The sequence below is a fragment of the Diceros bicornis genome, chromosome 14, assembly GCF_020826845.1.
Source record: "Diceros bicornis minor isolate mBicDic1 chromosome 14, mDicBic1.mat.cur, whole genome shotgun sequence".
Taxonomy (NCBI): domain Eukaryota; kingdom Metazoa; phylum Chordata; class Mammalia; order Perissodactyla; family Rhinocerotidae; genus Diceros; species Diceros bicornis.
In genome coordinates this window covers 42,108,711-42,135,922 of record NC_080753.1, presented here as the reverse complement: position 1 = coordinate 42,135,922, position 27,212 = coordinate 42,108,711, and the positions used below count along the sequence as shown (strand labels likewise).

General features: G+C 41.4%; 8 protein-coding genes and 1 pseudogene across 8 annotated transcripts; 5 read left to right on the top strand and 4 right to left on the bottom strand.

Moving 5' to 3' along the window:
• Window positions 1-5,804: 5,804 nt before the first annotated feature.
• LOC131414067 (histone H4) lies at window positions 5,805-6,148 on the bottom strand. The gene has a single exon (XM_058555112.1). It carries the CDS (start codon window positions 6,139-6,141, stop codon window positions 5,830-5,832), a length of 312 nt encoding a protein of 103 aa, XP_058411095.1. The 5' UTR covers window positions 6,142-6,148; the 3' UTR covers window positions 5,805-5,829.
• Window positions 6,149-10,272: 4,124 nt separating this feature from the next.
• On the top strand, window positions 10,273-10,957 carry LOC131414046 (histone H1.4-like). The gene has a single exon (XM_058555089.1). It carries the CDS (start codon window positions 10,314-10,316, stop codon window positions 10,935-10,937), a length of 624 nt encoding a protein of 207 aa, XP_058411072.1. The 5' UTR covers window positions 10,273-10,313; the 3' UTR covers window positions 10,938-10,957.
• A 69-nt stretch (window positions 10,958-11,026) lies between these two features.
• LOC131414048 (histone H3.1) lies at window positions 11,027-11,638 on the bottom strand. Its single transcript, XM_058555092.1, has one exon. It carries the CDS (start codon window positions 11,548-11,550, stop codon window positions 11,140-11,142), a length of 411 nt encoding a protein of 136 aa, XP_058411075.1. The 5' UTR covers window positions 11,551-11,638; the 3' UTR covers window positions 11,027-11,139.
• A 1,082-nt stretch (window positions 11,639-12,720) lies between these two features.
• Window positions 12,721-13,322, bottom strand: LOC131414056 (histone H2A type 1-D). The gene has a single exon (XM_058555099.1). It carries the CDS (start codon window positions 13,281-13,283, stop codon window positions 12,891-12,893), a length of 393 nt encoding a protein of 130 aa, XP_058411082.1. The 5' UTR covers window positions 13,284-13,322; the 3' UTR covers window positions 12,721-12,890.
• Window positions 13,323-13,582: 260 nt separating this feature from the next.
• On the top strand, window positions 13,583-14,029 carry LOC131414065 (histone H2B type 1-L-like). Its single transcript, XM_058555110.1, has one exon. It carries the CDS (start codon window positions 13,610-13,612, stop codon window positions 13,985-13,987), a length of 378 nt encoding a protein of 125 aa, XP_058411093.1. The 5' UTR covers window positions 13,583-13,609; the 3' UTR covers window positions 13,988-14,029.
• A 3,738-nt stretch (window positions 14,030-17,767) lies between these two features.
• On the bottom strand, window positions 17,768-18,203 carry LOC131414064 (histone H2B type 1-C/E/F/G/I). Its single transcript, XM_058555109.1, has one exon. The coding sequence runs from the start codon at window positions 18,161-18,163 to the stop codon at window positions 17,783-17,785; it is 381 nt and encodes a 126-aa protein (XP_058411092.1). The 5' UTR covers window positions 18,164-18,203; the 3' UTR covers window positions 17,768-17,782.
• A 234-nt stretch (window positions 18,204-18,437) lies between these two features.
• Window positions 18,438-18,969, top strand: LOC131414047 (histone H2A type 1-E). The gene has a single exon (XM_058555091.1). The coding sequence runs from the start codon at window positions 18,480-18,482 to the stop codon at window positions 18,870-18,872; it is 393 nt and encodes a 130-aa protein (XP_058411074.1). The 5' UTR covers window positions 18,438-18,479; the 3' UTR covers window positions 18,873-18,969.
• A 246-nt stretch (window positions 18,970-19,215) lies between these two features.
• LOC131413378 (histone H3.1-like) lies at window positions 19,216-20,173 on the top strand (annotated as a pseudogene).
• A 4,769-nt stretch (window positions 20,174-24,942) lies between these two features.
• Window positions 24,943-25,953, top strand: LOC131413377 (histone H4-like). Its single transcript, XM_058553909.1, has 2 exons — window positions 24,943-25,020; window positions 25,592-25,953. The coding sequence occupies exons 1-2, from the start codon at window positions 24,943-24,945 to the stop codon at window positions 25,928-25,930; spliced, it is 417 nt and encodes a 138-aa protein (XP_058409892.1). The 3' UTR covers window positions 25,931-25,953.
• Window positions 25,954-27,212: the final 1,259 nt, after the last annotated feature.

Below are 27,212 nucleotides of genomic sequence, written 5' to 3'. Positions count from 1 at the left end.
TCAACTTTTTATGATCACCTTGATTTTAGTTTGAGATAATACTTTAACTCCTCCATCCATAATGAATCTAGTTTACATTCCAGAGTCACCATGATTTTTTAAAAAGCACGTCTGATTATCCCTGCTCAGAGCCTTTCAATGATCCTCCACTGCTCAAAATCAGAAATCTGTGCTATGACCTCAAGCCCTGCAAAGTCTGACCCTCCTAACTCTCCAACCCAGCCTCAGAGATTCTTTTTCTCGTTTTTTGCTTTTTGTTTCTCCATTGTTTTTTTGGTTTGGGAGTGTTTTTTTTCCTTCACAGTTTTTGGGAAAACTGTGAACTCTGAACGTCTCCAGCTTCCAGGCCTTTATAGTTTTTCTCTGCCTGAAATGCCCCTGATTCCAAATCCATCTCCAACACACACACACACACACAGAGTTTACTTATCAACAACTCCCATTTCAGCTTCATCATGTTCTTGGGGAAACTGGTCTCCACTGTTAAAGGCTCTCACAGTCCCAAAGAACTGGGACACCGGCTGTATGCCCAGCCCCAAACTAATCATTACTAAGCAACAGGGGACCCTTACGCCTGGTGTGGTTGAATCAGGACTGGATCCCTGAGACCAGAGAGGATCTCTGCCTTCCCTGGAGCACAAGGCAGGAAGGAAAGGGAGACCTGAACAAAATTGAGTCTGTATTAGAAAGGAAGGTGGGGAAATGACCTTTGGGAAGGTACCTGGACTGCCTGATACAAGGGCCTTCCAGGCAGACAGAAGGAGCATCCACTGGGTTCATTCATATTCAAGTGCCAATCACTGAACTACATTTTGAGGGTATAGACAGTCGTTCTCAAACTTGAGTGTGCATCAGAATCACCTGGAGGGTTTGTTAGAGGACAAATTGCTGGTCCCACTCCCAGAGTTTCTCTTTCATTAGCTCTGGGGGAAATTGAGAACTTGGCTTTCTAAAATGTTCCCAGCAGATACAGATGGTACTATGCTTTGAGGACATCTGATATATGGTGAAGAACAAGCTAACCAAAGCCCTTGCCCATGTGGAACTTTCCTTGTAATAAAGATGTGTTTATGGTATAAGGTGGTGAAGGGTCTGGATGTCAAACAATGAGGTTTAGATTTATTTGGCAGACAACAAAAAGTTGTAGAAAGCTTCTGAGCAGGGCCTGACATAATTGGCTCCGGTGTTAGGAAAATGCCTCTGGCGGCAGGAGACTACATGGGTTGGAGGTAAATATAGTGACGGAAGTGAATAAAGCCCCCAGTCAAAGAAATGGCAGCAAAAATGGAGCAGTAGATACAAAAAAAAAATCAGAGAGCAATTGAAGCAGTTCCATTCAGTATTTTGTCAAGTATTAATTGGATTTCCTCTGTGCAAGGCGTGAGTATATAGCAGAAGATATAGTCAAGAGTCTGTTCTTCTGGAGCTGGTTTCCTAGTGGGAGAAAAGAGAAAATAAACACATTGATAACTCAGCAGGATAACTTCAAATAGAGAGGAGTTTTGGGTGCTATGAAATTATTTGAAATAAAACCAGGTGCCATGATAGGGACTAACTGATGCTTTAGATAAGAGAAACAACAACCTAGGGAATAAAAGTTCCAGGCCAAGTGAACTATTCATACAAAAACTCTAGAGCAGAAAGTTTGTTCTCAAGAAATAGAAGACGTTGTGTGCTGGGAGATTAGTAAGCAAAAGTAAAGTGTTATGAGATAAGGCTGAAGATTAAGCAGGTGTCTGAACATGTTAGACCTTATAGGCCAGAAGATGGCACCCATATACTTTTTGGGTCATGGGAAACTATTAGAATTTTTAAGCACTGTGGCTGCTTTGTGGAGAATGGATTTTATGGGATTAAAAGTGGAAAGAAGCAGGGGAAAGAATTGAAACGTGATTATAATAATGCTGGTGAAATTATTAGAGTTAGATTTAGGAGAAGAATTTATTATAATTAGAAAAATAATTTATTGATGGATTGGATTTTATGAGTGAAGAAACAAGTAGCTTAACATTTGTTGAGCCCTTTCTACGTTTAGGAAACTGTGCCAAGCTCTTTACAAAGGTTAACTTACTTCATCCTTTCAACATCTACATTATATAGATACAACTATCCTCCCCTTCTAACTGACTAAGAAGTGAGCAGTGTGGGGCTGGGGTTAGACCCAGGCAGTGTGCCTCCAGAGGTTGTGTGCATATCCATTACCCTACAGTGCTGCTAAAGTTCCTGGATGGATGATCAAGAATTCTGGGAGAGGATGAAGTTTCCGAGACTGGGACATGACCATTTTTAAATTTTCTTGAGCGTTCCGTTGGAGATGTCAAGTGGGTAGTTGTATATGTGAGTCTGGAATTCAAAGGCAACATGGGAACAGGACATAGAAATTTTGAAAATTTTGGAAATAGATATTTTAATGTTGTCAGCATGGCATGAGATTGGAAATTACCCATGGAGAAAGAATAAAGTGAGTTTATCCTGGAAGCACTCCAAACTTGAGAGAGAAAGAAGGCAGCGAAAGATTCTAAATAGTGACAAGTGAGCTTGGAAGAAAACCAGGAGACTGGAGTCAGAGAAGTCAAGAAAATAAAATGTTTCAAGAAGGAGGACGTGACCAGGCTGGTGTGAGGTCTAGTAGGATGAGAGCAGACGTGAGCTTTGGATATGGTAAATGGAGTGCACCGGGAATTTGGGTTATGGGTACTAATGGGCAACCCAGACATCCTGTGGGACAGCTTCAGGACTCACAATTATTCCCTTTCCTGGGAAAAAGTCCACTTAGGGCTATGCCCCAAATGTCCCCATTATGATGTTACCCTCTCTCTTGGGCTATCATATCTGTTTGATGCAGGCACCAGCTCAGCTAGATCAATCAGATTCGCTTTCCTGGAAATTGGGAAAAGGGTCTGAAGGGAAAGATAGACCTGAGTGGTCAGCAATTCCTTAAGTTGATCAGTAAACTTATCTTTCAAGAGAGTTTTTAATTTTGCTTAAATTATCTGGAATTGGTTTTTTATATTTTCTTCCAAAAGAATTTTCATTAATATAGTTGCAACTTCTTAAGAATATACGTAAACTTATATTTGTTGAACACATACTATGCTCATATTATTTATCCTATAAATATGATGTCCTCACAAAAATATGAAGTTTCTTCCATATTACGGATGAGGGAACAGTGCTTAGTAATTTGCACAGTCCACAAAGATAGAAAATGGCAGTTTGGAACTTCAGTTGTATGTCTTCGTGGTTCAAATGCCACATTCTTTTTCTCTGGGGCTCTGTAATATCATGAGAAATAATAATAGCAATAGCAATAACAACAATAGCCAAAACATAGAGCGTTTACCATGTGCCATGCACTGGTCAAAATGCATAACAAATACTTAATTTTATTCACCCCCAAATCTATAAGATAGGTACTACTGTTATCTCCATTTTACATATGAGGGAACAGAGGCACAGAGATGTTAAGTGACTTAACCAAAGACACAAAGACAAAGAGTAAGCATCCCTCTTTACGAGGTTTCTAGTTCCTTTTTATCTCTGAAGAGGGGTATTGGGAATGTTTCTTACAAACTTAATATATGATTTGCTCAATGACATAGACTACTAAATATTTAGGCCTTGTTAAACATATTTACTATCGATGAAGGACAAGTTCAAAGTGAGATTCAGTCAGTTTGAGCCTTCAGGCCTTTGAGAATCAAAGTTTTTCAGAATGGGCTATCTATCTTGCATTCTGAGTTATAAAATAAATATTAAGACCTGATCTAATTTCTCAACAATATATAGGTCTATTGCACACAGCAAATAAATGGTGACAAATTTACTCTTGTTCAATGTGTTCTTCATGTATTATGTCTGCCCTGTCCTCTCTATCCTTAAATTTTGCATCTCTACACCTCAGACTCTGAAATCCTAGACTCCAGGTTGTTGACAGGAATCCATGGAGCCCTGGGAGTTCCTTGAATGAGCCTAGGGGGGTAAATGAGCCCCAAGAAATATCTGTGTCCATATGAGTATTTTTAAACAGATTCTCAAAGGAGTTTTTGATCCATATATTGTTAAGAACTACTCTCCTGAGGGGACACAGTACTTTGAAATGTTCAGATTACAACTGCCTAAGACATATGGACAGTTCATTCATTCATCTCTAATGTGTAATGAGCCCCTACTCTGTGTTCTGCACAGCATGGAACACAAGGCAAGAGATACCAAAGAAAGAGGTTCATTTGGCATCAGCTCTCTTTAAAAGAGCTCTCAGGCCAATGGAAGAACAGTCCACACTGCTAAATAAGTTGATAAAACAAAATTGTATTTGATATGTTAACGTTAAATTGCTATAACAAAGAGACTTAACAGTAAATTAGCTTCAAGACAGTTATTCTTCTCGCATGGGACAGATCCATTGTGATTAGTCCAGCTCTGTGGGGCAGCTCTGCTCCTCCTGATCAATCAGTGACTCATGCTTCTTACAAATCGTTGTTCTGCCATCCCTATGGCCTGATGTTCTCTATTTGGTCAGACAAGACCAACACCATCATAACTGGTGGGAAGAGGAAAGAAGGTTTTAAAGCCTAGACATGGGAATGACTTCTACTCATGCTTGTTGGAGAGCACTTAGCCGCATACCTCTGCTGACAGAAAAATCAGGAAATGTTGCCTCTGTCTAGGGAGCCACCTGTCCAACTTCAAATTTATTATGATAAAGTGAACACATTTCATTGGAAAAATGCCAGTCTATATCACAATAATCTGCCAAGATTCTTTACAAAATAAAACCCATTGTGAGGACACCAAAGAATACAGTGGCCTGCTGACAGTCCTGCGAGACTGTACAAGGTTTACAGAAGGTAAAAAGAAGAAATGGGTAACCTGCTTGAGAACTTCTTGCTTATCTTGTCTCATTTCCCTGATGTGTAGAAAGGTAGGATTTGAATCACGAAGACCTGGGTTGGAAAGGCCCAGTCCAGCACTTTTTGTCAGGAGGTGTGGCATGCAAACAGTACCCTCCTCTGTAACTTAAGGTGAATCGGCTTGTAATCAAGTCTAAGATTATTCACAATAAAGAGCCAATGTAACTTGGTAAACATAAATCTGTATATTTGTATCAGCCGTGGGTACATTAATAAAGGTTTTTTTTTTTTGGATTCACTAAGAGAAGTCAGCAGCTTTGGAGGGATGAAGGGCAGCTCAGAGAAGCAAAGAGCCCAACAAGGTGGCCTGTCTCTACTCCACCTTCAAAGTTCAAGAGGGAACCCTAGGTACTCTTACCTGTTATTTCTCACTGCTGTTTCCCCTGTAGTACTTACTGCCTCCAACATGTTCAAGTTAGTCAGCCATCCCTTTTTCCTCTATCCCCTAACATGTGATGTCCAAGGCATGCTGTTTTGTTTTCAGCTGAGTGTCTAGACATCTTATGGACCGGACACTTTTCTTTTCCGTTTTACTAGCAGTACCCGATTTTACCTCGTTCCTTCTCTGTGATGCTCTCTAGACCTCTGCCACAAGCTCCCTTCACTGACTGTTGCATAGAATAAAAGATGCTGTTCATCACTCTAAAAGTCAATCTCCTAGCTAAAATGCACCAAACGCATGGCAAACAGACTGACTTGCTATTATCAACACTGAACGACTTCAGTAGTTGAAAACTGAAACAGGAAACAGTTAAGACAATGTAACTTACAGTTTCTAAAACGCCATACTAGCCTTCACGTTTTCAGATCTGATGCCGACATCCGCTTTCCTAAAGTGTCAAACTCTTTGGAGTGAATGGATAGGTGGCCCTGAAAAGGGCCTTTGGTTTCGCTGATGAGAAAGACGACGAACTAATTAGCCGCCGAAGCCGTAGAGGGTGCGGCCCTGGCGCTTGAGCGCGTAGACCACGTCCATGGCGGTGACCGTCTTGCGCTTGGCGTGCTCGGTGTAGGTGACGGCGTCCCGGATCACGTTCTCCAGGAAGACCTTGAGCACCCCGCGGGTCTCCTCGTAGATGAGGCCGGAGATGCGCTTGACTCCGCCGCGTCTGGCCAGGCGCCGGATGGCGGGCTTGGTGATGCCCTGGATGTTGTCGCGCAGAACCTTTCGGTGGCGCTTAGCGCCCCCCTTCCCGAGCCCCTTTCCGCCTTTACCTCTCCCAGACATCGTAACAATACAAACGCTAAGCCTACAAAGCAATACCTTCGATAGCGCCGCTCAGCCCTTTTATAGTAACATGACGGACCTGTTTGAAAACCTCAAGATCGAGGGCGGTAACCACACAGTTCCCGCCCTTCGCTTATTTGTCCCTTGCTAAGAGCTGTGGAGACCAGGCGGGGGCCCTGAAGCGACAATGGATCCTGGAAGTGAGATTTAATAAATGCTCCTATATATGGATGTGTGTCTGTGTCTGCATCCAATACTTGCAGCCATTAAGTGGGGCAGCAATTCATACACTTGCCACAAAGAAGCCTGGCACTGTCGTTCAGATTTCGTAGAGTATAAAATAATTAGTTAATTCATGCAGTTTTCCCCTATAAGACGCTGTACATGCGATTTTAAGCAAATCATATCTTTATTGCTTTAATTTCTATTAGTTTTATTGATTTATGGATGTCTGGTTAACTAACAGGGCCCTTTGGTTTGAAGGCTGCATAACCCTACTGCACGAACTAAAAGTATATAGATTACAGGTTTAGAGGTCAAATCAGGTTAAAAATCACTGAGGAGCCCTTAAGATTTATCAACTATACAAAGAAATCCATGACACAGAAATGGTTAAGAATCCCTCTTCTATGGGATCCTGAAAGCCTTGAAAGACTCTAGGTTTCAAAAATGTGCAGAGAGGAGCATTGGGAAATTTCATGAATGTTGGAATGAAAATCATAAGTTGGTAAGAATTGAGATGTGTAAGGGTAAATGGCAATGATTTTCTCTACTTATAAACAGTGAAGAGGTCATTTCCTCTCCTTTTCTTAGAGAGTTTTCTTGGAGAAATAGTGAGTTTGAGTTTTTACTTTTCCCTTAGGAATAGGGAGAAATTTTTCTGGAGATTAAGCCTGGACTCCAGTTTTTACAATGCAGAGATATCGCCTAGATTGTGGGCCAAATAATCTCTAAATAAATAAAAACGTACTTCTGGAATTAGTTTAGTAGTCTCTCACAAGGTATACAGGAGATTGTCACAAGGTATAGACCCTGTGTCTTGAGGAGATAAAGAGAATTTTCTTTTGCTTTGCTATATAAGATGTGTAAGATATTTTCCCTAACTGTAGTCGTTTTTGTGCTAACTTACATGTAAATGCTTACTGTGTAATAAATTATGTTTTTTCTTCTATATTGATACAGAAAGGTCATTTTGTTGACAGAATTGTTTCACTTCTCCAACATATGAAGGGGACAAAAAGCCCCATAGATTTCATATTCCTTTAACATATCTAATAGGAATATGGATGCTGAAATGTGAATTCTCTGCTTATGTTGATGTGAGGATTAAAACCCTCTAAGGAGAGGCATAGTTGGGCCACTCAGAGCTCAGTGATAGAAATTGGAACAGGCCACTAATTTTATAACTGAATGGAGTATAAGGCCCCAACTGGTCATGTGTGACTTTCATTCAATTTAAAATAAGTAACAAGAGTCAAGATCTACTATCTTAACAGTACTGCGCAGAACATGGTGGCATAGAAAACAAGCATTTGGGCAGTAGCTGTGACAGCAGAATAAAGCAATGGAAAGGGATTCATTCTTGAGTTCTGGTTCCATATGGACTCCCTATATGTATTTGTGCAAGTTTATATATATATATATATATATATATATATATATATATATATACTTATTTATATTTCTATAAATGACTATATGCCACATCTATAAGGCCAACCACACTCTGGGTTGTTTACAGTCTACTAGGAAGATTTAAAAGAGGACAAGTATGCAGATAATATGAAGCAGATTATAATGGCCAGTACAGAAATCAATGTAGGAGTTCAAAAGAGGGAGAGATCTCATCCAGTTTAAGAGATTGAGAATGACATATATAAATATTTTGAAGTATATCATTAGATTAGTTTGACGTATGCCTTGACTTTAAAATAGGGTGAGGAGAGGGAAAAGGGAAGAAGAAACTGGAAAAAGACACTGTGAAAGGTTAGATGATTTGACAAAGATCATGTAGCTTCCAAGCTGCAAAAACAGACTCAAATACAGGCCAGGGTGTTTGCAAATTCATGCTTCTTCTGCTAAACCACACTGCCAGAACGGTGATTTAACAGCATATAAAAGGCTTTGAATGCTATGCTACAATGCTTATTTTTAAATTAGAAAGCTACAGGAAGATGGGCCATATAAATTTGAAGCTCACTTAAAGAATATTTCATTGAGATTAATGAGGAGGATGGATTATAGAAAGTGAGAAGAGGCCCATAAGAAAGCTGTGAGAATAACTAGTCCAGACAAGAAAGAGAAGAGCCAGAATTACAACTATGATGGGGGAAATAACAGAAGAGATGAATTTAGGAAAAATTCACCAAACTTGGTGACAGATTGGATTTGGTGAGAAAGGAAATGAAAGAACTGAAATTTTTTGTGCCAGTTAATAAAAGAATGGTGGTGTTGTTAATAGAACTTATAATGATGTCAACGAGAAGGTTATCTTTTGATTGGAAACTACATACTTAGATGATGTTGGTCATGTTGAGAGTCTTGTATAGGTAGATATAGGAGCAGATACTCAGCAAGCTCCCAGAAATGCAAGTTTGGCATTTAGGCAAGAGGACAGACTCAAGAACCAGTGAAGGCGAATGGGGCAGCACCTTGGAGATTTCCCACATTTAGATGGCTAAGAGACAGCTCTTCCTTTTCTGATGCTGCAGAAAACCAACTATAATGAGTCAAAACCATTTTAAGAAGGTTAGGAATACATGAACTCCATAACAAGTGAATACTTGAATCCTTTGAATCATATTTTTAATTTTTGTTAACATTTTTTTTGTGTGTTACATTGGATGTGCTGCATGAAGTAATCAGTCATTCCTTGATTTTTATGGGCTCAAGGAGGAGTATGAAACTCTCACCTGTTGAGCTTTGCTCTGTCTGTTCCCAGTATTTTTTTTCTTTCAAAGTCCTAGTGAAACACAAACTTGTATATGCTTCAAAATAAACATAAAGTGTTAAAGACAAACATAGTTTGAAGAGTGAAGAAAATCAAACCAATTTCTAACATCAACTTATCTCTCAACATTAAGCATAAGCTGTAATATGTTTCCCATAAACTTATATCTTTGCTTAAATAAGAAATGTAGACAGGAATATAAATCATGCTTGTTTTTAAAGTTCTCCCTCTTAATTGTGTATGCGTGTGTGTTGTGTGTGTATATTCCTTAATTCTGTTACTTGAATACTTTGCCAAAGTTTGTCCTCTCCAAGCATGACAGATTTTGTATCCAAAACTTGTGAACATTTTAATAATTGATCCTCCCTAATTAAATCAATGTAAATAAAAGATTTTTTAAAAACTCATAAAGGGGTCCAACTCTCTTTTATCCCTTTTTCTGGATCTCCTCTGCCAACAGCTATTGCAACACAGTCCCAACTACCATGTCAAGAGCATCGTTGATTATTTCATTTTCCATTTTCCTAGACAAATGTTGAATGCTTGAAGCCCCCAAATTTACCTTCCAAATAGTAACAAGAAGCTATTATAAAGCTTTTTCAAACAAAATAATGATTTTTTTTATCAGAAATTGCTGCTATGCCAAGCATCCTTTACTATAGTTCTTGTAGAGAAATCCAGAAAGAGCCTGTGTTATTTCTCCTCATATGAAATAGATTTTCTGGGTAAATCGCAATGAGAATCAAGCAGTTTTTGAACGTATGAGAAGTCAAGAATGTATAGAATATTACTAGAGAGTAAGATATTGAAGACACAAAGGAAAAAGTTTATATTTTAAACAAAAATCAAAAAGTTGTCTGCCTGACCTGTGAATTTCTCAGAGTGTCAGGGGCTTTTGAAAGAGGCTGAGACCGACGTGATAAAAACTGGAGGAAGGAAATATGAAGATCTGAAAGCTTGAGCTGTCCTGGTTCATTATAGAATATAATTGGTGCTATTTCTCCACAGGAAATTTTAATTTTTTTGCTTTCCTGAATTGTAACAAACACAATTCCGGGACAGAGCTGAGACTAGGTTGCTGTCAAGCTGGAAGACTAAGCTAAGAACCAATCAGCGTGCAGCGTCGCTGTGTGTCTATATATACACACACACACACACTGTCAGGCCTGGCAACTCAACTGGGAGACTTTATTTTTTATTGTTAGGTATCCAAATCTAAACCATGTCCGAAACCGCACCTGCTGCGCCTCCTGCTCCTTCTCCCGCGCAAAAGACGCCTGTGAAGAAGGCCCGCAACTCCGCAGGTGCCGCGAAGCGCAAGGCGTCCGGGCCCCCGGTGTCGGAGCTCATCACCAAGGCTGTCGCCGCCTCCAAGGAGCGCAACGGCGTGTCCTTGGCCGCGTTGAAGAAGGCGCTGGCGGCCGCCGGCTACGACGTGGAGAAAAACAACAGCCGCATCAAGCTGGGCCTTAAGAGTTTGGTGAGCAAAGGAATCCTGGTGCAGACTAAGGGCACCGGTGCCTCCGGCTCTTTCAAGCTCAACAAGAAGGCGGCCCCCGAGGAAGCCAAACCCAAGGCCAAAAAGGCGGGCGCAGCCAAGCCGAAGAAGGCTGCTGGGGTGGCCAAGAAACCCAAGACGGGCGCGGCCACCCCGAAGAAGAGCGTCACAAAAACCCCGAGGAAGGCGAAGAAGCCGGCGGCGGCTGCTGGGGCCAAGAAAGTGGCCAAGAGCCCGAAAAAGGTGAAGGTAGCCAAGCCGAAGACGACGATTAAGAATCCAGCTAAGGCCAAAGCACCTAAGCCCAAGGCAGCCAAGCCTAAGAAGACGGTCCCCAAAAAGAAGTAAGAGGATTAAAGACTAGTTGAGACTACCCTAAAGGCTCTTTTCAGAGCCCCCCAATTGATCTCAAAAAGCTGTGATACCGCTTTGGGAAGAAGGGGATGGCATGCAGATGAGAATGCTTCGACACTACAAGTACACAGCAATCTTTCATAGAAACTCTGGGTGGCTCTTAAAAGAGCCTTTGGGTATAAGGTTAAGAAACAGTTCACGCCCTCTCCCCACGAATACGCCGTGCGAGCTGGATGTCCTTGGGCATAATGGTGACGCGCTTGGCGTGGATGGCGCACAGGTTGGTGTCCTCGAAGAGCCCCACCAGGTAGGCCTCGCATGCCTCCTGCAGCGCCATCACGGCCGAGCTCTGGAAGCGCAGGTCGGTCTTGAAGTCCTGCGCGATCTCGCGCACCAGGCGCTGGAAGGGCAGCTTGCGGATCAGCAGCTCGGTGGACTTCTGGTAGCGGCGGATCTCGCGCAGCGCCACCGTGCCGGGTCGGTAGCGGTGGGGCTTCTTCACGCCGCCGGTGGCCGGCGCGCTCTTGCGGGCCGCCTTGGTGGCCAGCTGCTTGCGCGGGGCCTTGCCCCCGGTGGACTTGCGAGCTGTCTGCTTAGTGCGAGCCATGAGAAATTTCCTAAAAGCAGCTAGCTGAGGGAAAAATGAAAGTGTGTCACTTTCTACCAGTATATATAAAGAGAGTCTCGTTCTGATTGGACAAGGCATTTGTTCCCCTCTGGCTCGCAGTGAAGGTATTGGTAGAGATGGTCAGCCCCAGATCACATGAGCCTCCGGTTCATTTACAGCAAAAATGAACATCTTCCTCCAACCCATCCTTTTAACTGCTGGTGTTTTCAGCCCTTTCTCGCCTCTTCTGTCTTTATATCGTTTCTGTAAGTGATCTTTGGCTTCTCTCGGCAGAATTTAACCAAAGTTATTGCAATGATATGGCTTGTTTGCTGAATAAGAATTTAAAATTTTGGCACCTGAAACGGGCTTTATTTTAATCAGCATTTTGACAAGGCGCGCGCTGGATGTGATTGGCCAAGTGATTTTTTTACTCTCATTCCAGTTTAGGAAGGCTAATTTCACATCAATTTCTTGATTTCTCTACTTAAACTCAGAGATTTCTTTTTCTTTCTTTATAGACTTTTTCTGAATGCACCAAGATCATTAACTCTGAAGTAATTTCACACTCAATATTATAACTACATTAACACACAAGCTTCTAACTATATCATCGTTATATAAAAGCACCCCACTACGTTTTAGTTTCAACCGAGGTTTGTGTGAAATTGTGTTAAGAAAAAACAATCAAACTTGTAAATGCTACAGAGATTATGGTGCGCCCTTTTCAAGTCACGCTGAACCCAGTGTTACGAAGCTCTGCATGAAAGACATCTGACTCCAGGGTATGTAGTATTGTATTCCTTTTTTCAGTTGATTAGAGCCCAGCTCAATAGAGTTGGAGGTGGACTATTAAAAAAAAAAAAAGCATGAATTGCAGATAATTTTGTCCCTTTAGGATGCAAAACAATTCCTTTACACATGAGATAGTACTAAAGGTGTGGTTTTATTGCTCTCTAGGTCACTAACTAGATTTGCATATAAATATAAGATTGATCAAAGGATTATTACTCTTCCCATTATCTTTTCCTCAGTTACAAATCCTGGGAGTCTGCTGTATTGATCGACTTGAATTACCTGTGACACAAGATCTCTATATCTATTATATTTAGCAGATGCTAATTTTTATTTTTATAACTTTGAAATGGATGGTTAATTTCGCGTTTTTTAAGAGTTTAAGTATTGACATTTACTTCTTAGATTGATAAATTACGCTAAAGATCATTTTCAATCAGCTGGTTAGATCAAGAAAAGGTAAGCTCTTTTAATGAATATGTGGGTGGCTCTTAAAAGAGCCTTTGGTTAAGATACTCAAGAATCTAAGATTCTAATACACCAGTTTACTTCCCCTTGGCCTTGTGGTGGCTCTCGGTCTTCTTGGGCAGCAACACGGCCTGGATGTTAGGCAGCACGCCGCCCTGAGCGATGGTGACTTTGCCCAACAACTTATTCAGCTCTTCGTCGTTCCGGATGGCCAGCTGCAAATGGCGCGGGATGATGCGCGTCTTCTTGTTGTCGCGGGCCGCGTTGCCCGCCAGCTCCAGGATCTCAGCCGTCAGGTACTCCAGCACTGCGGCCAAATACACCGGCGCGCCGGCCCCGACCCGCTCAGAGTAATTTCCCTTGCGGAGAAGGCGATGCACACGGCCCACGGGAAACTGAAGGCCAGCCCTCGAGGAACGCGTCTTGGCCTTGGCGCGGGCCTTACCACCTTGTTTTCCGCGTCCCGACATTTTAATGCTGTCTAAGCCCAATGCTCAACAAGAAAAAAGAAAAATGAGTAAAATCTCTTAGCAGATGAGAAGCAATTATACTTGCAAGCAGAATTGTAAATTAAGCTATTCGATTGGCTAAAGCAATCTTGAGGTTGGCAACCAATTACAAAGGAGAACTAGAGTCACATAATTTGCATACCACCATGCAACCTGAACTAATTATCCAATCAAAATCTAAATTTTTAATACCATATTTGCATAGGAGCGCTACAAATATTATGAGCGTTTTAACTGGACCACACTTTTTTTTTTTTTTTTTTTGGGAAAGATAGGGCTTATTCGTCATGCCTGAGCTCGCGCAGTCTGCTCCAGCCCCGAAGGAGGGCTCCAAGGCGGTGACCAAGGCGCAGAAGAAAGACAGCGAGAAGCGCAAGCGCAGCCGCGAGGAGAGCTACTCCGTGTACGTGTATAAGGTGCTGAAGCAGGTCCACCCCGACACCGGCATCTCGTTCAAGGCCCTGGGCATCATGAATTCGTTCGTCAACGACATCTTCGAGCGCATCGCGGGCGAGGCGTCGCGCCTGGCGCATTACAACAAGCGCTCGACCATCACGTCCAGGGAGATCCAGACGGCCGTGCGCCTGCTGCTGCCCGGGGAGCTGGCCAAGCACGCCGTGTCCGAGGGCACCAAGGCCGTCACCAAGTACACCAGCTCCAAGTGAGCCGGCCCGCAGCTACCCACAACCCAAAGGCTGTTTTCAGAGCCACCCACCTTTTCAGCATAAGGGTTGTAATGATTATATGTCTGCTAAACAGGTTTTGTTTTAATCACTGTGAAAAATATTAGGCTAGTGCTGTGAGATGCTAGCACCTTGAAATACAGAAGACCTTTTGACTGGTTGACACCAAAATATGTACTTAATTATAGGTTAGCGGTAACATGTGTCGCTTCCACTGCTCATTTTGGCTGCAAGGCTGGCCCAGGTGCTGCCATGCAAGATTCACTTACACTGCTGTGATGTGTGCCTTACACACTGATTTCTTGAAAAGTGAAAGAGATCTAAGAAATTTAGTAATAGCTCCTTTGTTAGTAGTGTATTGTAATAACAATTAATTTAATTACGGTTTAGTCATTACCGCTTTGTACACATCTAGTAGATTTGTGTTTTTAAAGCAATATATCTCTTTTAAATATTAATGGGCCCAGGACAATTAGTGTGCATGAAAGTTGAAAAACGAACATTACCAGCTCCAGGATAGGGTCATTTAATTGTAATGAGAAATCTCCCCAGGCTTGTCTACTGAAAGGTTAGACAATACTGGTAGTCTAGGAAAGAAACACTCTTAAAATATAGGGGTGCCTCTCCTTTAATTATTTTCTTCCAGAGTGGATTTTATAGCAGTTTATTTTTATCCTGGTCGGTTAAAATTCTACTTTTTAAGTGAAAAAAAAAATTCATACGTCACCACAACTGTCCTTTCCTATGTAGACTTATGATAATGAAAATTGACCGTTTTCTCCTGGTAATTACAAACCTAGTTCAGGTTATAAACTACCATGAATGGCATCCCACATAGAATCAACGTTAAGAATGTATGTACAAAATATTATTATGATTTCAACCCAGGTAAGAAAAAAGTTATATATATATTCTTGTATAATTTCTTTCATGAATAACAAGCTTCTCACTCCCTACACAACGCATAAATGGACACACACACAACACAACACACACAAATAATACATAAACATTCAAACAAAACACATAAAGAACAAAAGCAGCAATCAGAAAAATGTAAAAAAATGAAAACTAAAAATAACATAATTGTATAAGAGAGTTTATATTGTTATAGTTAATTTTTGCTTTCTGTAGTCACAGAAGTACATATCCAACAAACGTCCTTGAGCTTCAGGGGAGTACATGAACTTCTTGACAATATATATAATAGTGTGTCCATATGTTCTTCCGCCTCCTAGAGTAGAAACTATATAGCTTTCCATCAAATTCTAAAAGTATTGTCACATACTGTGCTAGGCAGAATAAGTTCACCCCAGTTACGTCTACCTCCTAACTTCTGGAATCTGTGAATGTGTTTGGTTACATGACAAAGGGCAATTAAGGTTGTGGCTGGAATTAAGGTTGCTGATCACCTGTCTTTAAAATAAGAGGATGATCCTGGATTATCCAAGCAAACCCAATGTAATCGCAAGGGTCCTTAACAATGGAATAGAGAATCAGAACATAGAACCAGAGAGACGGCAGCATGAGAAGAATTTGGCCAGTCATCGCTGGCTTTGAAAATCTAGGAATGGGGCAATGAGCCAAGGAAGGAGGATGGCTCTAGGAGCCAGGAAAGACAAGGAAACAGATTCACTTGTAGAGGCCACAGAAAGGAATGCAGCCTTCTGACACTTTGATTTTAGCTCAGTGAGATTCGCGTCCAAATGCTGATCTACAGAACTATAATATTATAAATGTGTATTGTTCTAAGCCACTAAATTTGTGATAATTAGACCACAATAGGAAATTAATGCACCCACAGAAGTTTAAGAATTATTAATGTATTCAATAACTTTAAGATTATAACTATATATTTATTTATTTATTTATTTTTGTGAGGAAAATCAGCCCTGAGCTAACATCCATGCTAATCCTCCTCTTTTTGCTGAGGAAGACCAGCTCTGAGCTAACATCTACAAAGGACTACAAAGTAGTCCTACTACTTTGTTTCCCCAAAGCCCCAGTAGATAGTTGTATGTCATAGTTGCACATCCTTCTAGTTGCTGTATGTGGGACGCGGCCTCAGCATGGCTGCAGAAGCAGTGCGTCGGTGCGCGCCCGGGATCCGAACCAGGGCCGCCAGTAGTGGAGCGTGCGCACTTAACGCACGGGGCAGGCCCTATAACTATATATTTAAATGTGTAAATATTATCAAAATTACTGTAAAGGCATGCTAATTTTTCCTAAATATTGTAGGGTTACATAATTTTGAAATTGCTCTAATTTTAACAGCAGCAAATTGCATTTCCTGTTCTGCTAGTGTCTAAGGTGTCTGATTTTAACAGCAGAAAGTCTAATATCATGGAGCAGCAGTTCCTGCTCTCATTGTAGTATTATTACTTCTGATTATAACACAACTTCAAAAAGCTTGCCTTCATTATATGTAAAGTATAAGAGTAACGGAAAAAATTTATCTCCTAATGTCGATAATTTCATAATTGTAAATCCCACTAAAATGTTTATTTTTGTTATAATCATTGCATTTGTTTTCACAAAAGTGTCAATGGAGTTGATTTTAGTAATATTCTTATTTTATAAGTAAGAAACAAAGGGTCTGAGAACCAAAGTTCGCTTACCTGGCAGAACTGAAATTTCAACCAATTACCTTCTGATTCTATGCTCTTTCAAAAATGTCTACATAGAACTCAAGAACACTTCACATCTACAGATTTCTCAACACTTTAGAAACTACTTTTACATAGATTATTTCCTCTCCCGAGCACTAGGCTACATCTCTTCTTGGTGCATTTCTTATTCATCTTTCATGAAACATCCTGAGTAGGCCAAAAAGGAAGGCTTGGTGAGGCTAAAAGGGGAAGCGCCCTATCCCAGAGGCCTGTAGGCTCCGCTCAAATTCAACTCACTTTTGTCTCCTGGAATAAATGCTTTACCTGGCTGGGAGAACTGATGGTGATAAACCCTCTGAGAGTGTGAGTTCCTTGAAAACAAGGAAAATCTCTTATATGATTATAAAAGACCCCCATACTGAGAGAAAGTGCAATACGCAAACGCTTCAAAATGTAAAGTAGAAATGACCCTTTCAATCAAGGGAGGCTTGGCACTATGCGTGTCCAGTCAGGAAAACAAAAAAGTATTGGTTATTTAAAGTTACACAGGTTTTGGAATACTGAAAAGCAAAACCAGATCTAAGGTGTTCTAGGGACAACTGAAGGAAACAGGATCCATATGCAGGGGTCTGGGCACAAAGAGAAAAAGTCGAGTTATTACAATCTAGAAATCCGTAGAGGAGGCCTGCTAATGTAAGGCTTGAAACTCGGTGATGGTGGTAATGATTCTGGGTTGAGGGTGATAATGATTCCAGGAGTAGAATCCAGAGTGGCGGGGGGACCCCGGGACCTGAAACTGGGATCAACTGCTGCTACTACCAAAGTGAGAAACCATTGCTAAAGCAATACTTTACGAGTTCCCTCTTTTAAGTCCTCTCTAGCGTTCTTTTTTCATAACTGAAAATAAAGTGTAGTGTGCAGAACTGCAGCCTCATTACAATGTTAAGATACAAAGGTGCAGGGAGGAAGTCACTTTACTGAGCACCTGAGTCTCTCTACGTGATTCTTTTTACAGGAGTAGTAAATTCTAGGCAACAAGTTGTGCTTAAGACAATTCCCCAGCAAACGCTTAAAATTCAAATTCAACTCGAATGCATTCCAACTCTTTAATGAGATTTTAAGTGGCTCTGAAAAGAGCCTTTGGGTTTGATGGCGGCTATGAAGACTTCTACTTGGAACTAGTGTACTTGGTGACGGCCTTGGTGCCCTCGGACACGGCGTGCTTGGCCAGCTCCCCGGGCAGCAGCAGGCGCACGGCCGTCTGGATCTCCCTGGACGTGATAGTCGAGCGCTTGTTGTAATGCGCCAGGCGCGACGCCTCGCCCGCGATGCGCTCGAAAATGTCGTTGACAAACGAATTCATGATGCCCATGGCCTTGGACGAGATACCAGTATCAGGGTGGACTTGCTTCAGCACCTTGTACACGTACACGGAGTAGCTCTCCTTGCGGCTGCGCTTGCGCTTCTTGCCGTCCTTCTTCTGTGCCTTGGTCACCGCCTTCTTGGAGCCCTTCTTCGGAGCTGGAGCAGATTTCGCCGGTTCAGGCATATCGACGGAGAACGAACAAAATCAAATACTGAAGTGTTTGCTTACTTGCAGAGTCTCGCTTTTTATAGAGGATCTATGCAAATAAGGTATTCAAGAATGTCGAGATCTGATTTGATATTATGCTAGTAACAGGGAATATGCAAATTTGTTGGCGTGATATCTCTTTTCTTATTGGTTGGCTAGTCAAAAGATGATTTTAACCAATCCCATCTCGCGTTTTACAATTCCATCCACCACTATAACTGGCACCTTATTGCTCTTTTTACCACAGTTCTTTTCTGTTTGTTCTGTCGTTGTTTTGTTGGTTTCGTTCATTATGTCCGGACGTGGAAAGCAAGGAGGCAAAGCTCGCGCTAAGGCCAAGACGCGCTCCTCTCGAGCTGGTCTGCAGTTCCCCGTGGGGCGAGTGCACCGCCTGCTCCGTAAGGGCAACTATGCCGAGCGGGTGGGGGCCGGCGCGCCGGTCTACCTGGCGGCGGTGCTGGAGTACCTGACGGCCGAGATCCTGGAGCTGGCGGGCAATGCGGCCCGCGACAACAAGAAGACGCGCATCATCCCGCGCCACCTGCAGCTGGCCATCCGCAACGACGAGGAGCTCAACAAGCTTTTAGGGCGCGTGACCATCGCTCAAGGCGGTGTTCTGCCAAATATTCAGGCAGTGTTGCTGCCCAAAAAGACTGAGAGCCATCACAAGGCTAAGGGCAAGTGAAGCGTTTTACAGTGTTGTAGCCTCAGTTTGGGAAATAAAAGGCTCTTTTCAGAGCCACACACTTATTTTGGAAAGCGCTGCAATACTTAAGCCTAGGAGAGGTTCTTAAATTTTTTTCATATTACTTTTTGGCTTAAAATTCTAAAGTGGAAAATGTGCGTTCCCATCTTTGCCACAAAGAAGTAGGTTCATTTTAATTTTATGCAGCATAAAACCTTTGAAATATTCGTGTAACTAAATTTCGGGCATCCCCTTTTACTGAAGTACGTTTATAAACACACAAAAAGCATCTGTTACAAGGAATTGGAATTCTGCGTCAGGACCCTAGTTAAGGATGTAGGCTATGGAAATGCCAGAGAATGGTAGCAATCGAGGTCATAATGTCATAACGTTCACAGATTACTTTGTATGTGCACTGTATATACATGTGTACGTAATTATATATACGCTGTATGTTCGAATAAACTTCCTGTCAGACAGTCTAAAATAGCAATAAAACAAGAGAACAAAGGAAGGATGAACGACCAATGACAAGTCAGGGCGGGCTTTTTAAATTTTACTAATGACGGCATTCTTACAATTTTTTAGCCCATTGGTTATTTCTCTTCAGAAAAAAACAATGAGCTACACTAGAATCAACACTAAATGAAACTTCGCTTTTATGAATTCAAAGTGCACTATACACTCGAAAAAAATTTTGATTATATATTCAATATTTAATGGAAATCCAATCATATTTCTCTGAAAGCAATCTGAGAACCAGTTAGACCGCAGCGCGGAACCTACGAACCAGACTGATCTGCTCCTATTATAAATAAGGTCAGGACAGGCTTCCTACTACTCTCCAGCCGGTTTCTTTTTCCGTGTTATCGTTAAGACTCGCACTAAACAAACTGCTCGTTAAGTCCACCGGCGGGAAGGCGCCGCGCAAGCAGCTGGCCACCAAGGCGGCTCGCAAGAGCGCGCCGGCCACCGGCGGCGTGAAGAAGCCCCACCGCTACCGGCCCGGCACGGTGGCGCTGCGCGAGATCCGCCGCTACCAGAAGTCCACCGAGCTGCTGATCCGCAAGCTGCCCTTCCAGCGCCTGGTGCGCGAGATCGCGCAGGACTTCAAGACCGACCTGCGCTTCCAGAGCTCGGCCGTGATGGCGCTGCAGGAGGCGTGCGAGGCCTACCTGGTGGGGCTCTTCGAGGACACCAACCTGTGCGCCATCCACGCCAAGCGCGTCACCATCATGCCCAAGGACATCCAGCTTGCGCGCCGCATCCGAGGAGAGAGGGCGTAACCCAAGGCTGCTGTTTCCTCGGTACTGAAAAAGGCTCTTTTCAGAGCCACTTGCTTTGTCAACAAGAACAGCTGTAACGCTTTCCTTTATTTTAACTTCCTTGGCAAAAGTAGTTTTTCAGAAATTCTTAAAAACTGGAAGTAGTAGTACACACTGGATTTTCTACAAGAATTTTACTTATAAGATTCATAATAATTTGTGGTGTGTAATGGAGTATAATTTATTATTTAATTTTAGAAAATCTTTTCACTTCTCACTGCTCAGGATCTTTCCAACTACAGTTGTATTTGATGAGAAGGGCCCGGAGGTGTGTATGGAATGGCCTCTAGGTGTGAAAGATCAAAAAGGATACCCTCTTAAATAAAACGACTTGCCTCTTAACATGCAGCCTTATGTCTATATGGAGCATGAAAAAAAATTACTTATCATCAGTGGGGTCAAAATCTAGGGAAATCAATCAAAGTATCTTAATGGGTCTCCAATCCACTGGCAGCCTAAAAAGCAAATACAGACCTGACTTTTTTCACATGAAGAAATTGGTCTTTGTGCCATTACCTTATGACAGTTATCAAAGTTTAAAATTCAAAATAACAAACCAAGTCTCATAAATATATAATACATGTTTTTAATATATAACTCATCCTTAAGGGAACCGTCAGGAAGATAAACCTAGTTCAAAGGAGTACAGGAGATTATCAAGACTACATACAGTTCATTAAGGTGAGGGAAACCAGAATAGTCACCCCCAAAATATGCCTCTCTGGAATAAAAATTATGTTGGGCCCAAGGAAGTTAAGAAGCAGCAATGTCAGGAAAAGCTCTCTCTAACTTCCCCCTTTACTGCCTTAAGGCAAGATATAATTCTGTACTGGAGACCATTCTAGACCCTTATCAGCCCGGAGAGGCACCAGAGGAATCTGCAAACAAGCCCTACTCTGTTATTTCTCTCATATATTTACCTTTCCAGAGTTTACCGCCTTTAGAAGCCTGAAACTGCTTTCTTTTCTCCTCTCATTTCTCTACAAATCTATTGTTCTTTGTTGAAGATGCTATATAAGTTAGAGTTCTAAGCCACCTCTTTGAATTACTCTTTCCTGTGTGTCTCCTATATATATATGAAATACACATGTTGTTGAACTTCTGTAGGTTTTTCTTTTGTCAATTTGTGTTTTGTTACAGGGGTCCCAGACCAGAAACCAAGTTGGATGGAGGAAAAATTTGCCTCTCCTACAATAGAAAGAAGATTGAAATGAAATTAAAAGAGCAAATTTAGATAAAAAATGTTCCAGTCCTATGACACAATTATAACTTTTAGGTTGTCTTTTCTACTGGATAGAGAGAATTTTCATCTATAATGGACAAAAATCATTGAAATTATCAACATCCTACAAGTTAATGTCTAAATTCACAGACATTTCATAGATACTGGACCCTAATAAATAGTCAAACAGAAGCACATTCCCGTAGAATAATCAAAATATACTCAGGCAAGGTTTTTAGACTATGCTCTCATATGACAACGAAAGGAAGTGCAGTCCATCCCTTTGCCTTAATTCAATATTTGGATATTTCTTAACAGGTTTCAGAGCTGTCCTACAGTGACCAAAGTCCTTCTTTTGTCCTCAGTGAGCCCATGCCTGATGAAGACTCTGCTTTCCTGTCCACACTTTCCACCTTCCTGTATCGTATGTACCAATGATGATTTGCCATGACTTTGTGGGACAAGTGTTCACTTTCCCAGCCCTAAAGAAGAAGAGGAAAGGACCAGCACCTCTCCTAGACCCACTTAACCGCCAATCAAGTCAAAGTCACATGACACCTCTTGTTTATCTTTTTTCAATCTTGAAAATCATGATTCAGCAAATCTAAAATGAACACGTGCCTAAGAGTGTATCGAACTCATCAGTGAATGAAGCAACAGGTAAAACGATATGATAGGTTCAAAGAACATTTAAGAAATTAGGGTATTTGTAGAAAATTTAACAAAGAAATATTAAGATAGGATTGTTAAATGAGGTTAAAACAAAATTAATTAATGTCCAAGAGGCCATACATCTTTGGAGTTATATATGTTCCACTGGACAGAAATTATTTGCATCTATACCAAATAAAACCTTGCAAGTTAATGATTAACTTCACTAAGTTTCGTACCTTTAATCAATAGTAAACAGTGAGATGATTAAAGTACATTTTCATAAAATACTTGTGGGGCCTTTAACCTTTTATGATATTGGAAATCATGGCCCCTCCTTTTTTGCTTACTTTCAAGTCTCAGAAAAATTTTCTCAACTGTAAATCCTTACTAGAAAAAAATAAATATGTAGAACCTGCAAGATAAATTTCTGTGAAACTTCATGGTATAAATCCTTGACATTCTTATTTTACTCGTTGATCAAGTACTAGACACTTTAACTTTTTATTCTTTCTAGATTCCAAAGTAATTGACCTGATTTTATTATCTCAGTCTGTCTTGGTCTTTACCTAAATGCTTTTGTACTTCCACTAAATGATTTCTTTTCTTCTTCTTCTTTTTGTTTTTTGTTTTTAAACCACCAGAGTGCACATTCTATTGCACAGAAGCTTAAGCTCTTTTGGACACTAACTGTTTTAGCAATCCATTTTGGATGCTCTTTCTCAAAAAAACACACTTTTGGAAAAAAAATATTAGCATAGATTTTCAGATAATCTCCATCTCCTAATATCCTGCCCTTGAAGAATTCTAAGGTCAACAACTTTTCTAGTAGCCATCTATTCTTGCCTTGATGAGTAATGGTTAATTTGACAAGGCTCCCATAGTTCCCTAACATGATTTCATTTTACTTTTATTTTTTTCCAATGCTTCATTCTAGATTGAGGCAAGTCTCTGTAGCCGAGCTTCTTAGAAACACACTGAATGCCCACTGAATTCCAAAGCTCATGGTAGCAAGGTTTGGTAGAGATCAAGAAACAGAGAGGGGAAAGGAAGAATCTTGGAGCAGCACTGCCAATGGGAAATAACACAAGTCACATATGTAATTTTAAATTTTCCCGTAACCACATTTTAAAAATTGAAAAGATGCAATTATTTTAATAATATATTTTATTTAACCCAAAATATTTTCATTTCAACATGTAATCAAGATAAAGACATTATTAATGCACTATTTTACACTCCTTTTTTCAGGCTAAATTTTCCAAACTGAGTATATATTTTATTCAAACTATTCAAACTGATACTAAATTCTATTGGAAATAAGTTGATTTGGACTTAAATTCCGTAACTTTACTGTTGAAAAATTAAGTTCACATGCCCAAGTTGTTCAAACATACCTAAAAAGGTTTTTTTTTTTGGTGAGGAAGATTCTCCCTGAGCTAATATCTGTTGGCAATCTTCCTCATCTTTTGCTTGAGGAGGACTGGCCCTGAGGTAACATCTGTGCCAATCTTCCTCTATTTTGCCTCCACAGCATGGCTGATGAGTAGAGTAGGTCTGCATCCAGGATCCGAACCTGCAAACCTGGGACTCTAGAGCGTGCATAACTTTAACCACTCGGCCACTGGCCTGGCCCTGAGTATCAGCTTTTAATAGGGGTAATAGGCCACATGTGTATGGTGACAGATGGTAATTAGACTTTGGGTGGTGAACATGATGAAGTCTACACAAATAAATAAATTAAATAAACTTCAGTTCCTCAGCAGCATCAGCCACATTCCAAACGCTCAAAAATGGTTACTGACTACTTTATCAGACAATTCAATCCCAGGGGGAGCTGTCTTGGGGGTGTGGGGATGGTGATGGAGACTGCTGGCTAAATTGAGAGAATATATAAAGTTAAATGTAATCATGTAAATTTAGCGCTTTTAAAATCAAAGATTTGCCCATATAGAGATATGGAGATTATGAAAGCAACAGAACATAGGACTGGATTGCAAAATACCAGATGGAGAGATTTCAGAATATTGGGGAGTGTTGGGGAAGAGGGAGAATCCCCCTCTGCCCTTTCCCTTAAGGTTCTTATGGATGGCCAAATAATTAAAAGACAGGTTAGCAGGAGAAAATAATACCAAGTTTAATAACATGTATATATGGGAGAAACCAAGGAAACTGAGTTTCTCAACACATGGCTGAGGTTTTCATCTTAAATAACATCTTCAGCTAAAGACAAAGGAGGATGTTGGGGGGAATCAGTTACGGGAGATTACCAGAAAAACACAGTAAATAAGAGTAAGGTTATTAGGCAGATTTAAGGCCTCTCCTTCCACGCTGGAAAGAGTTTCCAGAGATAAGGTCATCCCCACCTCTTCCCAGTACAGAGAAGGAGATACCTTTATAAATGGAGATTTCCCTTATAAATATAAATGTTTGTCTGACAACCCTTTTACAGGGCCACCTAGAGAATGTGGCTTGGGAGAGACAAAATTTTTGATAAGATGGGCTTGTTGGTGCCTTTCCTATTATAACATCTATTTTACATTATATTACAGCCATCATATGGTAGTGGCTCCTTCCTGAAACAGGTCTTCCATGTTAAATTCTTTAGGCAGTTTGAGGGAGGTCGAATGTCCATCAGAGAAGATAATCAAGGTAAAGAGACATATTTCAGGGTGGCCAATTTTGATCTCCCACAGGAGGAAGTCAATCTGTGGGGCATGAAGATAGAATTTCCTCAGGTAATTACAGTAGTCCTCACTGATTGACTGTGTGGAACATTTGACCAAAAATTTACCTTTTGATTTTCAAAACACCATCTTTGTGATATCAGGATTAACATTTCCATTTTACAGATAGAGAAACTAAAGTGAAAATGAGGGAACACGTCACAAAACACGTCCTGGACCTCCGAAGGGGAAGTGTAGAGAGTGCCGAGGGTCCAAAACACCGGGTATGTCTCCCAATAACAAACACCCCAGCCCATAAGACTCGTGTTCCTGTTGCCCAACGGATTTCAGCTCTTTCCTTGCTTTCTTAGACTATTTTACCAATATCGCTAACTGTTTTACCTCCATTTAAAATGTACAAAAATGCTTCTTGGGAAAGAAAGAAGTCATGGACTCCTTTACATGTCAAGGCTGCCTTTAAAATGCGAGGAAATGTATAAATCTTGGTTGATGACGTGCCCATGGTGTGTAAGGATTCTAATAATTCAAACTTGAAAGATATTAGCTTGATAGGTACAATCATTTCAGTCACTTGATAAACCAGAGAATTCTTTAAATGCCCTTCAACAGGGCATGTTGAAGAGAAGTCAGGGAACTAGCAGGGACTCACAAAGCTGTGTTTATCTCCTCCCGCCTCCGTCCCACAGACTCATAGGAATTTATGGGCGGGGATAAATTCAATTTCGTACGAGCCCCTCCCGCCTGCCCAACCAGCCTCACTGGTAGTTTTCAAATAGGTCCGCTATAGGGTTATAAATAAGAATTTCAGCTGTTTTTAACGCCAACAATCTTTAGTTGGTAGATTGTGATCTAGTGGTAGTTGTGTCTGCACGGGGTAAAGGCGGTAAGGGTCTCGGTAAGGGTGGTGCTAAGCGCCACCGCAAGATTTTCCCCGACAACGTCCAGGGCGTCACCAAGCCCGCCATCAGGCGACTGGCCCGGCGTGGGGGTGTCAAGCGCATCTCCGGCCTTATGTACGAGGAGACCCGCGGGGTGCTCAAGGTCTTTCTGGAGAACGTGATCCGTGACGCTGTCACCTACACCGAGCACGCCAAGCGCAAGACGGTCACCGCCATGGACGTGGTCTACGCGCTCAAGCGCCAGGGCCGCACCTTGTACGGCTTCGGAGGCTGAATCTGAATTCACAAACTCGGATTTTGCAGTCATAGTCAAGGCCCTTCTCAGGGCCACCTATCCACTCACTTCAAAAAACTTGTGACATTGAGTTGGTGTTACGTTGTACGTTTATTTAGAAATGCGCATGAACTGAATTTTTGTGTTCTGGGTTCGACTGCTTTATCATAGCTTAAACTTAACTCTGAATGTGTTAAATGTTAGTGTGGCGTTACGGGCTTGGGGCTCCCTGATGGCTTTTCCAATATAGGTAGAGTCCCTGAGGACCAAATGTCTCACTTCCAGTAGCATTTATTCATTCTTAGGATTTCTTTATCCCATCAAGTTACACAATCCAATTAACTTTGTAGTCAATTTGTTACACAGATTTTTTAAAATCTAGTTACCATTTATCTGGAAGTTTAAATGTTAAAAAATAGGTAGGTAATGCTTTATTAGCCTACTCAAATCTTGAGAAAAATTGGTAAAATTTAAATACTCAGCCACTAGCTGGCAACTGGAAGGGAAAGGGAGCAATGACAGTGGCCCAGACTAGAAAGTGAAGACACCAGCCTCGGTGGCTCATGGGGGACTTCTCTCAAGCACCTATATTTGAATTATCTAAATTTATCACCAGTAAAATGTTTTTTAACCCACAGAGAATTTGGGATTTGTCTCATGTCACATCTTTTCCCTCATACAATAAAAGCAACAACTTTGGGGCTTGCCCCGTGGGGTAGCAGTTAAGTGCTCGCGCTCTGCTGCTGGCGGCCTGGGTTCGGATCCTAGGCGTGCACCCATGCACCGCTCGTCAGGCCATGCTGTGGCGGCGTCCCATATAAAATGGAGGTAGATAGGCAAAGATGTTAGCCCAGGGCCAATCTTCCTCACCACAAGAGGACAATTGGCATGGATTTTATCTCAGGGCTGATCTTCCTCACAAAAAAAAAAAAAAAAGTAACAACTTTAATTCATCTAACAAACCCTTTAGCTTTTTTTTCCAGCTATAACTGCCAGAAAGGGAGCTACACAAACACATTACCCCTGTGCTGGGACTCAGCCACACCGAATGTCTTCTCATGTGCCAGTACTTGCAAAGGAAAAGGAAAAAAAAGTCCCCAAAGTAATAACTGTCTTCTGTGTCTTGCCTTCAAAAAAAGTCACTGGCAGTGGCCTATTTAAATGCTCTTCAAGGTATTTGATGCCCTTCTTACCTCTTATCACAGATTCCTGCCAGCAGGCTAACTGACCAGAGTACTGTGGGGTCAGTGGGAAGGAGGGGAGCATTTATGTTATGTAACTT

Excerpts from the sequence above, each read along its gene's own strand:
- LOC131414047 (XM_058555091.1), top strand. The coding sequence starts at position 18,480 with ATGTCCGGACGTGGAAAGCAAGGAGGCAAAGCTCGCGCTAAGGCCAAG.
- LOC131414065 (XM_058555110.1), top strand. The coding sequence starts at position 13,610 with ATGCCTGAGCTCGCGCAGTCTGCTCCAGCCCCGAAGGAGGGCTCCAAG.
- LOC131414046 (XM_058555089.1), top strand. The coding sequence starts at position 10,314 with ATGTCCGAAACCGCACCTGCTGCGCCTCCTGCTCCTTCTCCCGCGCAA.
- LOC131414064 (XM_058555109.1), bottom strand. The coding sequence starts at position 18,163 with ATGCCTGAACCGGCGAAATCTGCTCCAGCTCCGAAGAAGGGCTCCAAG.
- LOC131414067 (XM_058555112.1), bottom strand. The coding sequence starts at position 6,141 with ATGTCTGGGAGAGGTAAAGGCGGAAAGGGGCTCGGGAAGGGGGGCGCT.
- LOC131414056 (XM_058555099.1), bottom strand. The coding sequence starts at position 13,283 with ATGTCGGGACGCGGAAAACAAGGTGGTAAGGCCCGCGCCAAGGCCAAG.
- LOC131414048 (XM_058555092.1), bottom strand. The coding sequence starts at position 11,550 with ATGGCTCGCACTAAGCAGACAGCTCGCAAGTCCACCGGGGGCAAGGCC.
- LOC131413377 (XM_058553909.1), top strand. The coding sequence starts at position 24,943 with ATGAGGGAACACGTCACAAAACACGTCCTGGACCTCCGAAGGGGAAGT. Across the intron at positions 25,021-25,591 it reads CCGAGGGTCCAAAACACCGG|TTGGTAGATTGTGATCTAGT; the intron begins GTATGTCTCCCA and ends AACAATCTTTAG.